Source organism: Pelobates fuscus, chromosome 2 (genome assembly GCF_036172605.1).
Source record: "Pelobates fuscus isolate aPelFus1 chromosome 2, aPelFus1.pri, whole genome shotgun sequence".
NCBI classification, from domain to species: Eukaryota; Metazoa; Chordata; class Amphibia; order Anura; family Pelobatidae; genus Pelobates; species Pelobates fuscus.
Window position 1 is genome coordinate 23,386,186 of NC_086318.1, and position 14,704 is coordinate 23,400,889.

At 43.4% G+C, this 14,704-nt stretch overlaps 1 protein-coding gene across 1 annotated transcript in view; it reads left to right on the forward strand.

The window, feature by feature from the left end:
* Positions 1 to 5,758: 5,758 nt before the first annotated feature.
* The window catches only part of MSRA (methionine sulfoxide reductase A), a 267,236-nt gene continuing 258,290 nt past the window's right edge, over positions 5,759 to 14,704 (forward strand). Inside the window, exon 1 of the mRNA XM_063440808.1 lies at positions 5,759 to 5,953. Coding sequence (XP_063296878.1) covers positions 5,806 to 5,953 — 148 coding nt within the window. The 5' untranslated portion in view covers positions 5,759 to 5,805. The remainder of the gene's footprint in view (positions 5,954 to 14,704) is intronic.

Here is a 14,704-nt window from a genome sequence, read left to right on the forward strand (position 1 = left end):
CCTGGTGTAACGGATCGCCTGGCACCCCGACCGGGTACCTCCGTTAATGGATGCTCCTAGCGCTTCCTGAGGACTCCAAGCACTCTGGCAGACACCATAATCACCGAATCCGAGAAACCTTTAAATTCTCCCAAGCGTATGAATGCTGTAGACCATTGAATAGGAACCATACGAATAGGCTTGTACTCCTAGCAGTCAACTGGAACAGCATACAATAAATCCTTCCCCCAATAATGAGACGACACATCACTTTGAGGTTAAAACAGGAACTCTGGACTGGCTCATCCAGCCTGCTTTTATTACAATAATACACATACAGGCCACACCCAGGGGGAGGCATAAAATAACCAATCACATACATGGTTCAGCCCACACATCCCCTCCCCTCAGATAACATTAAACTCAATTATCCGGTACACTTTTTCAGCCAAGTTCTGCATGTACCCCAAAACCCGGGGGTACACCTTTAAATCCAGCATCGCTGGATAGCCCTTATTCAGGGGGACAACATATCCAAAATTCAAGTAATTCGGATGAATGGTTCGTGAGATATGGGGTTCCAAAGATTTGACCGACCGCATGGGTAAAGTATCCGAAAACAGTTCCATGCATTTTGGCCCTGCGGTCGGTCACAAACAAGGGAATGAAAACAGGCGAATTGCCTGTGTTATAGAGCCTGGAGAGGGTTTGAATGAATTCCCTTGTTTATGGGGTTCTTTCTACCGAACGGCGGGTCATTCGGTAGTTTCCATACGAATTTCTGGAAGTATGGAGGTCTCAGCGGTGTTTGCCTAGTCAAGTGTCCGATTTTAGTTCCAGACACTCGACGGCAAAACACCGCTGTTCGGTAGTTTAAGATGGCCGCCGCCACGTGTTTGTTTCCCGAATGGCGGCCACCCAGAGGACAAAGACTACATTACACTGATTGCCAATTACCCGTTTGCAACATTGTTGCAAACTGTAATTGGAGGCACACTTATTCCTGGGTGGTCTGGTTGTTCGGTAGTTTCACTCAATATAATGAATGGAGTGATTCTACCGAACAATCAGATGAATGCTGCATACATATCACCCAGGCTAAACTTAACACATGAATACATATACAATATTACAGGCAGCACACTAGAACATGCTTCACAGTCTTAAAGGGACAGTAGTCCCAAAAGTCCCAATGTGTCCATAGATGCTGTTAAAAGGGCCAGTAGCAGCAATATACAGTACAATATGCCCAAATATAAATCTTTAAGTGTACCAATTTTCCAGGGGCCATAGTCAGCAGGTAAGAGGCAGGCAGCCAGGCCCCTCCAATGTCCAGTGGCGAGGTGGGTTCCGCCACACCTGGCCTGCCCATGGGATCCTATAGAGACTGTATACAGCTTACACAGTGTGTTATATGTTACACAATGACCACATCAGTTATACAATGTATTCAATATACAGAATATATAATGCCTGGCCTGCCCATGGGATCCTATAGAGACTGTATACAGCTTACACAATGTGTTATATGTTACACAATGACCACATCAGTTATACAATGTATTCAATATACAGAATATATAATGCCTGGCCTGCCCATGGGATCCTATAGAGACTGTTTACAGCTTACACAATGTGTTATATGTTACACAATGACCACATCAGTTATACAATGTATTCAATATACAGAATATATAATGCCTGACCTGCCCATGGGATCCTATAGAGACTGCATACAGCTTACACCATGTGTTATATGTTACACAATGACCACATCAGTTATACAATGTATTCAATATACAGAATATATAATGCCTGGCCTGCCCATGGGATCCTATAGAGACTGTATACAGCTTACACCATGTGTTATATGTTACACAATGACCATATCAGTTATACAATGTATTCAATATACAGAATATATACTGCCTGGCCTGCCCATGGGATCCTATAGAGACTGCATACAGCTTACACCATGTGTAATATGTTACACAATGACCACATCAGTTATACAATGTATTCAATATACAGAATATATAATGCCTGGCCTGCCCATGGGATCCTATAGAGACTGTATACAGCTTACACCATGTGTTATATGTTACACAATGACCACATCAGTTATACAATGTATTCAATATACAGAATATATAATGCCTGGCCTGCCCATGGGATCCTATAGAGACTGTATACAGCTTACACCATGTGTTATATGTTACACAATGACCACATCAGTTATACAATGTATTCAATATACAGAATATATAATATACAGATACAGAATATATAATGCCTGGCCTGCCCATGGGATCCTATAGAGACTGTATACAGCTTACACAATGTGTTATATGTTACACAATGACCACATCAGTTATACAATGTATTCAATATACAGAATATATAATGCCTGGCCTGCCCATGGGATCCTATAGAGACTGTATACAGCTTACACAGTGTGTTATATGTTACACAATGACCACATCAGTTATACAATGTATTCAATATACAGAATATATAATGCCTGACCTGCCCATGGGATCCTATAGAGACTGTATACAGCTTATGATGTTGTCTGTGCTACATGTGCTAGAATACAACATTGATATCTATGGAGGATCCCGCGAGAATGCAGGTTCCATCATGGAAAGTGGCTTTTATCCCTCAACCGTCACTATTGATGGCTGAGAGTTGACAAACGTTAGCTGCTCCTTTTTGTCAAGCAAAGGAAAAATACATTAGTCAAAATAGTCCCTAAACAGTGTCCCAGTACAGGTGACAAGGTTGTGTTGTACAGAGTATCCCAGCACAGGCGGCCAGGAGTCTGTTGTGCACAGTGTCCCAGCACAGGCGGCCAGGAGTCTGTTGTGCACAGTGTCCCAGCACAGGTGGCCAGGAGTCTGTTGCGCACAGTGTCCCAGCACAGGTGGCCAGGAGTCTGTTGTACACAGTGTCCCAGCACAGGCAGCCAGGAGTCTGTTGTACACAGTGTCCCAGCACAGGCGGCCAGGAGTCTGTTGTACACAGTGTCCCAGCACAGGGAGCCAGGAGTCTGTTGTGCACAGTGTCCCAGCACAGGCAGCCAGGAGTCTGTGGTACACAGTGTCCCAGTACAGGTGGCCAGGAGTCTGTTGCACACAGTATCCCAGTACAGGCAGCCAGGAGTCTGTTGCGCACAGTGTCCCAGCACAGGCGGCCAGGAGTCTGTTGTGCATAGTGTCCCAGTAGAGGCGGCCAGGTGTCTGTTGTACACAGTATCCCAGTACAGGCAGCCAGGAGTCTGTTGTACACAGTGTCCCAGTACAGGCAGCCAGGAGTCTGTTGTGCACCCAGCACAGGTGGCCAGGAGTCTGTTGTACATAGTGTAACCGGAACAGGCAGCCAGGAGTCTGTTGCGCACAGTATCCCAGTACAGGCGGCCAGGAGTATGTTGTACATAGTGTAACCGGAACAGGCAGCCAGGAGGATGTTGTACACAGTGTCCCAGTACAGGCGACAAAGAGTCAGTTGTACACAGTGTCCCAGCACAGGCGGCCAGGAGTATGTTGTACATAGTGTAAACGGAAAGGCAGCCAGGAGTCTGTGGTACACAGTGTCGCAGTAGAGGCGGCGAGGGTCTGTTGTACACAGTGTCCCAATACAGGCTGCGAGGGTCTGTTGTACACAGTGTCCCAATACAGGCTGCGAGGGTCTGTTGTACACAGTGTTCCAATGCAGGCGGCGAGGGTCTGTTGTACACAGTGTCCCAATACAGGCTGCGAGGGTCTGTTGTACACAGTGTCCCAATACAGGCTGCGAGGATCTGTTGTACACAGTGTCCCAGTACAGGCTGCGAGGGTCTGTTGTACACAGTGTCCCAATACAGGCTGCGAGGGTCTGTTGTACACAGTGTCCCAGTACAGACGGCGAGGGTCTGTTGTACACAGTGTCCCAGTACAGGCTGCGAGGGTCTGTTGTACACAGTGTCCCAGTACAGGCGGCCAGGAGTCTGTTGTACACAGTGTCCCAGCACAGGCAGCCAGGAGTCTGTTGTACACAGTGTCCCAGCACAGGCAGCCAGGAGTCTGTTGTACACAGTGTCCCAGCACAGGCAGCCAGGAGTCTGTTGCGCACAGTGTCCCAGCACAGGCAGCCAGGAGTCTGTGGTACACAGTGTCCCAGTACAGGTGGCCAGGAGTCTGTTGCACACAGTATCCCAGTACAGGCAGCCAGGAGTCTGTTGCGCACAGTGTCCCAGCACAGGCGGCCAGGAGTCTGTTGTGCATAGTGTCCCAGTAGAGGCGGCCAGGTGTCTGTTGTACACAGTATCCCAGTACAGGCAGCCAGGAGTCTGTTGTACACAGTGTCCCAGTACAGGCAGCCAGGAGTCTGTTGTGCACCCAGCACAGGTGGCCAGCAGTCTGTTGTACATAGTGTAACCGGAACAGGCAGCCAGGAGTCTGTTGCGCACAGTATCCCAGTACAGGCGGCCAGGAGTATGTTGTACATAGTGTAACCGGAACAGGCAGCCAGGAGGATGTTGTACACAGTGTCCCAGTACAGGCGACAAAGAGTCAGTTGTACACAGTGTCCCAGCACAGGCGGCCAGGAGTATGTTGTACATAGTGTAAACGGAAAGGCAGCCAGGAGTCTGTGGTACACAGTGTCGCAGTAGAGGCGGCGAGGGTCTGTTGTACACAGTGTCCCAATACAGGCTGCGAGGGTCTGTTGTACACAGTGTCTCAGTACAGGCGGCGAGGGTCTGTTGTACACAGTGTCCCAGTACAGGCTGCGAGGGTCTGTTGTACACAGTGTCCCAGTACAGACGGCGAGGGTCTGTTGGCCTGGAGTCTGCAGCGCACAGTGTCCCAATACAGGCGGCGAGGGTCTGTTGTACACAGTGTCCCAGTACAGGCGGCGAGGGTCTGTTGTACACAGTGTCCCAGTACAGGCGGCGAGGGTCTGTTGTACACAGTGTCCCAGTACAGACGGCCTGGAGTCTGCAGCGCACAGTGTCCCAGTAATGATAGTTGTTCCATAAAGTCATAGCAGAAAATGTCCCATTACAGGCAGTGGTATCACACACATGGCAGTGGGACCTGCTTCTGACTGTAGTTGCCATTTATACTCGTTTGTTGGTTGATATAGGCTTTTTCTGCGTCTGTTTGACTATTGTTACTTCTCACATGTTCCCATTGTGCCTTGCGTAATGTATATTGCTTTACTTAACCGGTTTGCCAATCCCTTTTTTTTTGGTTTTGAGGAAGCTTAAGTCTCTTTAATTCTTTACTTTCTAAATATACAGTGTGCTCATTGTACATGTTACACAAATTCTGCCACTTACTGTGATGAACACACAACACAAACTCCGATAGCAGGGGGTGTAAAATGCTGACATGTGGCTGCTTAGAGCGCATGGTCTCTAACCCCACGTACAACGAGTGCAGACATCAGTCCACACAATTTGTTAGTAAAATATATATTAAAAAACACAGTAAAATTGTAGCAAATGAAGTAAATAAAGAAACCTTTCTCTGATGGATCTGGCATTGTTATGGGCTGGCCCATTTATATCAAATTCCACTCTGTCCTGACACAGGTACCCATCCTGGCTGGCAGGGGTTGGTGGGTGTGTCACTGCAGGCAGGTTTAGGGAAGTTGGCATTACTCAATTGGTTGGTAACTGGCAGCATCCTAGTTGTGTCCATTAATTGCAGTATATTAGGAAATAGCCAGGGACACCCCCTACACTTGTCAAACAGCAAATGAACATTGTGATCTGTTCCTGCTTCCTTTCTAGGCTTTTTCTCAACTACTTCCCTGTAACCACAAGCTCTAAACTCGAGCCTCATGTTGATTACATCTCGTCTTCTCAACTCAGGGATATTTTTATTCCACCTGTTTGGAAACGCACGGATGGGGGAAATGAGCTCAAAATTAAACATTCCCAGTAAGGAAGGAAGCTTGTCAGGGAGATCACAGAACATGCCGGTCTCAGGTAAGTGTCTCTACATAAAATAAACCTTATTACGTTGTGTAAAGTATACTCCCAGAACCTTCATAGACTTCACTACAAGGAAATTACGAGTTTTCTTTTAGTTTATTATGTAAATGGCAATATTAAATGGCAATATATTACGCGACTGGTGCTAGTAATAAACAGATTATATCATAGTTTGGGTTTGCAGGTAGGAAGGTAAATACAGCGAGTCCATGTTGAAACCATCCAATATCATTTGTATAAATCCCTGTATAATGGCCACTTTAACAGTAACGCTGTCTCAGAATTTGAAGAATACTGATAAGCGGATTTCAAATGTCAGATAGCTAGACTGAAAAAAATATATCTCTAATTCTTATTTTTCTACCTCTTATAAAAAGGTAAGACCTTGTCAGTTCATCTTAGTGACTTATCTAAGGGGAATTTGCTGCTGGGCTGGAACACAGCTAATAACTAATTGTAAAATCTTAAAATACAAGCAGAAATCAGAGCTTTATGTAGTATCATTACAGGACCTGAATACTGATCATAATTTAATATTATACTGTGTAGACAAAATTCCATAAAATATACTGTGAAATAACCCACCGATCATGTCCCCATTTCAAAGTAAGAAAATTCGTAGTCAGAGTAAGTGTGAGTGTGTTCATGTCTGTGGAGGGACGCATCAGAGTGTATTATTCTTACTGGTATGTATAAAGCGCCAACATATTCCGATGCGCTGTACAATTAGGGAAAACAGACAGTACAGCATAGACAAATCAATACAAGAGGAATAGAGGTCCCTGCTCCTGAGCTGAGATTTAGCATCATTACTGTCCTTTTATACAAAGTGCTATGTGGCTCGTGAGCTTACATTCTAAACGATATGATGGGGACGTGAGACGAGGGAGCAGGTGGAGGTTTGAGTGTAATGAACAAGTAGTTCAAGTTATAAAGGAAGCAGAGCGCAGGGCTTGTAGGAAGGTGAGAATGGAGGATATTGCTTATAGTGTATGTGAAGCCTCTAGGTGGGATAGAATGAGGAGAACGTATTCACTGCTGGGGAAAGGTGTATGAGAAGCCTCTGGTCATTTCGGGGGGAAAAGGGGACAGCTTGCAAAGGCAGAAGATCTGTAGCTTTCCAAAACTGATTTTAGATATAACCCCAATGGCAGTTGATGGCATTTCTACTAAATAGTGTTTTATAATTATTATTTTTTGAGTGTGGAGAGTTTGTTTAAAGTTACTTTCAAAGTGAAGGCGAATGTCTCTTAATTCACCAATGATTTCAGTTCTTCTGGTTTGGCCTTACGTTTGGAATACACCTTGAATTCCCGACAATTCTCAATTCAGTAAATAGGTGATCGGTGCACTTGCTTACTGTGTTACAGCAGCTGTGATGGAAAGTTTAATAGACGATGGGTAAAATCTTAAAAAATTGACATTTCAGGGTGGATTTAGCCAAATGTTTTTCTAATGTATTCTGTGTAAAATACATTAAAATTTCCTTTTATTCTATTATTGTATGTTTCTACGTAACCTTGACCCTTTTTTATTTGTTCTGCTGGCTCCTGCATTTGCAGTCTCTGACATCCCAATCAACGAGATAAGCTCTTTGAGTGTGTGTCATGCTTTGTGTGTGATTGTTCAGTGCTTTTTCCTTTGAAATTAATTGGAGCTGCCAGCTGTGCACATGCCAGTACATATACCATCAAAGCTGGGCATACATGTACTGTGTCTGACATCTGTTCTAACAGAACAAAATTGCTGTTTTTTGCAGTTGATGCAAAAGAAGGCAAAAAAAAACAAAAAAACTGTTTGAAGCACTTTCCTATTTGCAGCAAACTAGGGAAAAAAATATTGCTTAACCCCAGAATTGCAGTTAGATCTCTCTATGGATCAAGAAGCTGTTACCCCACAAATTAAAAATTAAATCCCAGATTATTATGTTTTTTGCAATTATTCATCCGTTTGCCGTATAAACATCCGTACAGTCGCTGATAAAAACCCCCTATTTGGGCAGAGAATTCTGCATCCTCGTTGTTCTTACTGTAAAAAAAACTTTCTTTTGCTTTAGACTAAATCTCCTTTGTTCCAGTCTAAAAGCGTGACATTGTGTCCTATGTATAGTTTATGAATAAATCATATCACCTCTGAGGTGCCTTTTTTCTAAACTAATCAAATTTCAGTTCCTTAAAATTGATCTACATTTTCACACAAACTAAAATTACAATTGCAGGGATCCTTAGATATAGTCTAAAAAGCCTTTTTGAGGGAACGTATCCAATAAAAGAACATTTGACCTTAAAATATGTAGACAAAATGTCATTTTTGTAATTCTTGTTGTTTCAACCTATCCTTAAGGTTGTAGAACAGGGGTTCTCAACCTTGTCCTCAAGGACCCCCTACCAGTCCAGGGTTTAGGGATTACCTGGGTGTGTCTAAGGTGTTTAGAAAAAGAAAAAACACCTTAGAGTCTAAGGTGTTTTTTTTCCCCTTTTTTAAACACCTTAGACCCACTCAGGTAATCCCCAAATCCTGGACTGGTAGGGGGTCCTTGAGGACTGGGTTGAGAACCCCTGTTGTAGAAGGTAAAGAATTGTTGTTCCTTGATCAGATTACTGACCCCATTCTTCTTATCACATGTGATAAAAATATATCAACTTCGCCTTATCTCTTCTGGCAAAATAATAGGAATCATTTGGCGTCACAGAGGTGTTACTAGATTATTATTTTTTTCATTAATCACTGATAAGGAATAATCCTATTTGATAAAAAAAAAAACTATCAAAGGTCAAATTGTTGGCTGATGGAAATTCTGATGGTAAAATAAAGGGTCCTATTGAATACTGAAGAAGTTGCTCTGTTATTTCTTTATCATCCCTAAAAGGACGATAACCACCAAAACCACTTCATCTTATTGAAGTGGCTTTGGTCCAATGGCCTTCTCTCTTTTCTCTGGCAATTAAAAACATTGCTATTTCTAGGAAATTGTCAAAGAAAACTCAACTGCTGGAGTGAACCAGACTGGTTAAGTATACGACTGGATATAATGAACGAAATAATACTGATAATGTTACAAATCCCGTCTAGTGAAACACCAGTAAATAGTAGTGAAAATCTAGCCAAAATGGCTTACCTCTATGTACAAAAAATGAATAATACCTATGAACCTACAGAGCTCCAGAGTAGCTTACTGGCTGGTGACTTTAATTAGTAGAAAAAAATGGTCAAACCCAGAGCTAGGGGCCCATAAGGTAGGTATGAGTCAAAATGACAAACATAGGTATCAGGGGTGCTGTCACGTTCAGCTAAACACGGTGCTGGATCGTGCTGCTGTAAGATGGTCTATAGACTTGGTGACCAGTATAATGTAAAATCTGGTCGGCTGGTATACCAAGCAATAGTACCACTGTCAAGGGGGGGGTGTCATAAATGGATGATAAATACTTAACATGAATGACATAGGGAAAGAGGCATATAGATAGGACCTCCCCCTATATAACTCGATAACTGTAACGCTGAACAAATAATGGTTACAGTGTATAATCGAGAAACCCCAGTTGGTACTACTGAGTAATGCTCAGCAGATACCAGACGTGACCCAAACCCTAGTACAAATAGGAGGTAGAAAACACACACAAAAGGGTGACTACATGTGCATAACCATACTTAGTGTGTTGGTTGCCTACACATGGTGATAGAGATCCCTAAGTGAAAAAGTAGAGTGAGTAGAACAGAGAGCCCTTAGAGCCCGACAAGCGTTTCGGTGCTCGCTCGGATGCACCTTCGTCAGGGGCTAATTTGAGACTAGTCCGAAGTCTCCTTTTAAATGTATTCAAGTCCCAGCCACTTGCTGATTGACCAATGGAACCGCCGGAATTCAGCGCTAAAACAACCACGTGGGCGTATGTAAATGCCCTGGGTGGATGGGCCAATCACAGATCTTTTCGTCAGACGTCATCTGACGTTTTTTACTTATACACTTTTTCTTTTTGGCCAGTTTGTTAACCCACTGTGTGCCGAGTGGATTTAGTCCTTATTGGCTGCTATCATACCGATATCTGTGCGGATTTGTAGTATAGGCGTGTAACTAATCTATTCTTTAAGTGTTGGTTACGAGTTTCAGATACACTTAGATCGGAGGTCCATCTGGAATGTCGGCATAAAATATTTTGCTTTGTTGTTTCAGCCTCGGAAAAGGCTGAACACAGCTACATCGTTCTTTCCGATTTAACCCTAGGGGTATTAAGATCGGGTGGAGTGGCTCCTAAGATGTATCAATTGCTGAAAACCTCTATCGTGTTTGGAGTGCCAGTGGTATGCTGACGACTAGTGTACCATGATAGAGAGATCCTTTCATCATAGGTCTAAGGAGGGTCTGTCAATTACCGAAATAACCTTAGTATCTGCATCTATACTGTGTATTAATCTGTGTACCACAGCTTCCCTATTCCACATGAACTTCGGATATCTTACCCTTAACATGGCGAGGGGTGTCAATTAAACAAACCTCATGCTATTATGTAGGGTATTTATACCTCCACGTAGGTAACTTGTGTTGCCTTAGTGCATGTATAGGGTTTTAATCGTGAGCACCATATATTGAGTGGCAGTGCTAACTGTCAGAGAGCCGCAAACAGTACCAAAACTCGCCCGTCTATGTCAACCAGTGCCGATATATAGATAATGTGCATAGTATTCTATTGGTACTGAGGTTATGTACTGGCGTGTGACAGGTTAAGAGGTAAGTAGTGAGCCCTACGTATGGAGGATCAAATTACACTGTGATGCTTAGGAGTATCAACTTATTTAGGTCATCTCAGTGCAACCAACTCAATAGACATATATACTATGTTAGGTATCCACCCCTCTGTTACATAGGGGATAATGGAAGATAATCCCTTATTGGTGTATAGTTATCTATACTCTGTTAGGTGGAGATAGCAGGCTGTACAGGGGCTGGGCGGTTGGGCAGAGGACTTGGAATACAAAAAGTGAAAGTTATGATAGTAACTAATAGATCTAGATATTTACAGGTATTTACAGTATATACAATTATATTAAAATTGGTAGTGATTCGTAGAGCGTGCTTTAGGATGCTGGATTTAACAAATCACTTCTCAGATGGGTACGGATCCTAATATTAGTTTAAAATTGGCGAGACATTCATCCGCAGGTACTGTGTATGTCCAGTATGGTACTTCTTGGGATGAAATGAACTCATTACCCTTAGTTGGTTAGGAGAAGTTTCATATAAAGGGGGTGTAGGAGAAGCCCTCATTCAAACCATTTGGGGATAGGGTTTTTAATGTAAAGATCCAATAACTCTCTCTTTGGAGAAGTTTGGTATCAATATCACCCTTTCTGGGACCTAGCTTAATCTTTTCAATGCCGTTAAAACGTAGGCCTTGTGCTGAGCCACCGTGTTTTAATTTCAGGTGTCTGGATATGACTGTGTCAATTTGTCTCGTAGGGTTAACCGAGTTTACGTGTTCGAGAATCCGGTTCTTGAATGGTCTAAAGGTCTTCCCTACATATTTTAGATCACAGCTACATGTTAGGAGATAAACCAGGCCCTCAGTCCGGCAGTTGAAAAAGGTCTTAACTGCGTGTGTCTGAGTATTTGTTGAATTCGAGAAGGTCTTAGAATTTCTACGGATGAACTTGCATGCCTTGCACCGGCCACATTGGAAAGTGCCTTCAGCTGGGGTTTTTAGCCAGGTGCCTTCCGACTTAGGTAGTGGAAGGTGGCTGGGTACCAAGATGTCCTTGAGGTTACGTCCTCTTCTGGCTGTAAGTGAGACATATGGGGTTAGAACCTCCTTTAGGTGTTGGTCTTGGTATATGAGGGGCCAGTATCTCCCAAGGATCTGCTTTACTGGATCCCAGCCGGCGTCAAACGTGCCGATGCACCGAATTATGTTTCGGGATTTGTCATTCTTCTGTTTTTCAATCAGGAGTGTTTCACGTTCGGTCATTATGGCTCTCTTATAAGCGGATTTGAGACACCTATTGGAATAGCCTTTGGTTTTGAACTGCGCCCTTAGGATCTTGGCTTTGCATTTAAATTCTTCAAGAGTCGAACAGTTGCGTCTGACGCGCAGGTATTGGCCTGTCGGTATACCCTTTTTGAGACTGCTGGGGTGATGGCTTTGCCAGTTCAGGAGATTGTTCGTCGCTGTGGGCTTCCTGAAGAGGGTAGTGGAGATACATTGTTCATTCTCCATAGTTTGTAATGTTAGATCCAAGAAATTTATGTGTTTTCCGCCTATCTCGTAAGTAAACTTAAGATTCAAATTTAAATGCAAAGCCAAGATCCTAAGGGCGCAGTTCAAAACCAAAGGCTATTCCAATAGGTGTCTCAAATCCGCTTATAAGAGAGCCATAATGACCGAACGTGAAACACTCCTGATTGAAAAACAGAAGAATGACAAATCCCGAAACATAATTCGGTGCATCGGCACGTTTGACGCCGGCTGGGATCCAGTAAAGCAGATCCTTGGGAGATACTGGCCCCTCATATACCAAGACCAACACCTAAAGGAGGTTCTAACCCCATATGTCTCACTTACAGCCAGAAGAGGACGTAACCTCAAGGACATCTTGGTACCCAGCCACCTTCCACTACCTAAGTCGGAAGGCACCTGGCTAAAAACCCCAGCTGAAGGCACTTTCCAATGTGGCCGGTGCAAGGCATGCAAGTTCATCCGTAGAAATTCTAAGACCTTCTCGAATTCAACAAATACTCAGACACACGCAGTTAAGACCTTTTTCAACTGCCGGACTGAGGGCCTGGTTTATCTCCTAACATGTAGCTGTGATCTAAAATATGTAGGGAAGACCTTTAGACCATTCAAGAACCGGATTCTCGAACACGTAAACTCGGTTAACCCTACGAGACAAATTGACACAGTCATATCCAGACACCTGAAATTAAAACACGGTGGCTCAGCACAAGGCCTACGTTTTAACGGCATTGAAAAGATTAAGCTAGGTCCCAGAAAGGGTGATATTGATACCAAACTTCTCCAAAGAGAGAGTTATTGGATCTTTACATTAAAAACCCTATCCCCAAATGGTTTGAATGAGGGCTTCTCCTACACCCCCTTTATATGAAACTTCTCCTAACCAACTAAGGGTAATGAGTTCATTTCATCCCAAGAAGTACCATACTGGACATACACAGTACCTGCGGATGAATGTCTCGCCAATTTTAAACTAATATTAGGATCCGTACCCATCTGAGAAGTGATTTGTTAAATCCAGCATCCTAAAGCACGCTCTACGAATCACTACCAATTTTAATATAATTGTATATACTGTAAATACCTGTAAATATCTAGATCTATTAGTTACTATCATAACTTTCACTTTTTGTATTCCAAGTCCTCTGCCCAACCGCCCAGCCCCTGTACAGCCTGCTATCTCCACCTAACAGAGTATAGATAACTATACACCAATAAGGGATTATCTTCCATTATCCCCTATGTAACAGAGGGGTGGATACCTAACATAGTATATATGTCTATTGAGTTGGTTGCACTGAGATGACCTAAATAAGTTGATACTCCTAAGCATCACAGTGTAATTTGATCCTCCATACGTAGGGCTCACTACTTACCTCTTAACCTGTCACACGCCAGTACATAACCTCAGTACCAATAGAATACTATGCACATTATCTATATATCGGCACTGGTTGACATAGACGGGCGAGTTTTGGTACTGTTTGCGGCTCTCTGACAGTTAGCACTGCCACTCAATATATGGTGCTCACGATTAAAACCCTATACATGCACTAAGGCAACACAAGTTACCTACGTGGAGGTATAAATACCCTACATAATAGCATGAGGTTTGTTTAATTGACACCCCTCGCCATGTTAAGGGTAAGATATCCGAAGTTCATGTGGAATAGGGAAGCTGTGGTACACAGATTAATACACAGTATAGATGCAGATACTAAGGTTATTTCGGTAATTGACAGACCCTCCTTAGACCTATGATGAAAGGATCTCTCTATCATGGTACACTAGTCGTCAGCATACCACTGGCACTCCAAACACGATAGAGGTTTTCAGCAATTGATACATCTTAGGAGCCACTCCACCCGATCTTAATACCCCTAGGGTTAAATCGGAAAGAACGATGTAGCTGTGTTCAGCCTTTTCCGAGGCTGAAACAACAAAGCAAAATATTTTATGCCGACATTCCAGATGGACCTCCGATCTAAGTGTATCTGAAACTCGTAACCAACACTTAAAGAATAGATTAGTTACACGCCTATACTACAAATCCGCACAGATATCGGTATGATAGCAGCCAATAAGGACTAAATCCACTCGGCACACAGTGGGTTAACAAACTGGCCAAAAAGAAAAAGTGTATAAGTAAAAAACGTCAGATGACGTCTGACGAAAAGATCTGTGATTGGCCCATCCACCCAGGGCATTTACATACGCCCACGTGGTTGTTTTAGCGCTGAATTCCGGCGGTTCCATTGGTCAATCAGCAAGTGGCTGGGACTTGAATACATTTAAAAGGAGACTTCGGACTAGTCTCAAATTAGCCCCTGACGAAGGTGCATCCGAGCGAGCACCGAAACGCGCGTCGGGCTCTAAGGGCTCTCTGTTCTACTCACTCTACTTTTTCACTTAGGGATCTCTATCACCATGTGTAGGCAACCAACACACTAAGTATGGTTATGCACATGTAGTCACCCTTTTGTGTGTGTTTTCTACCTCCTATTTGTACTAGGGTTTG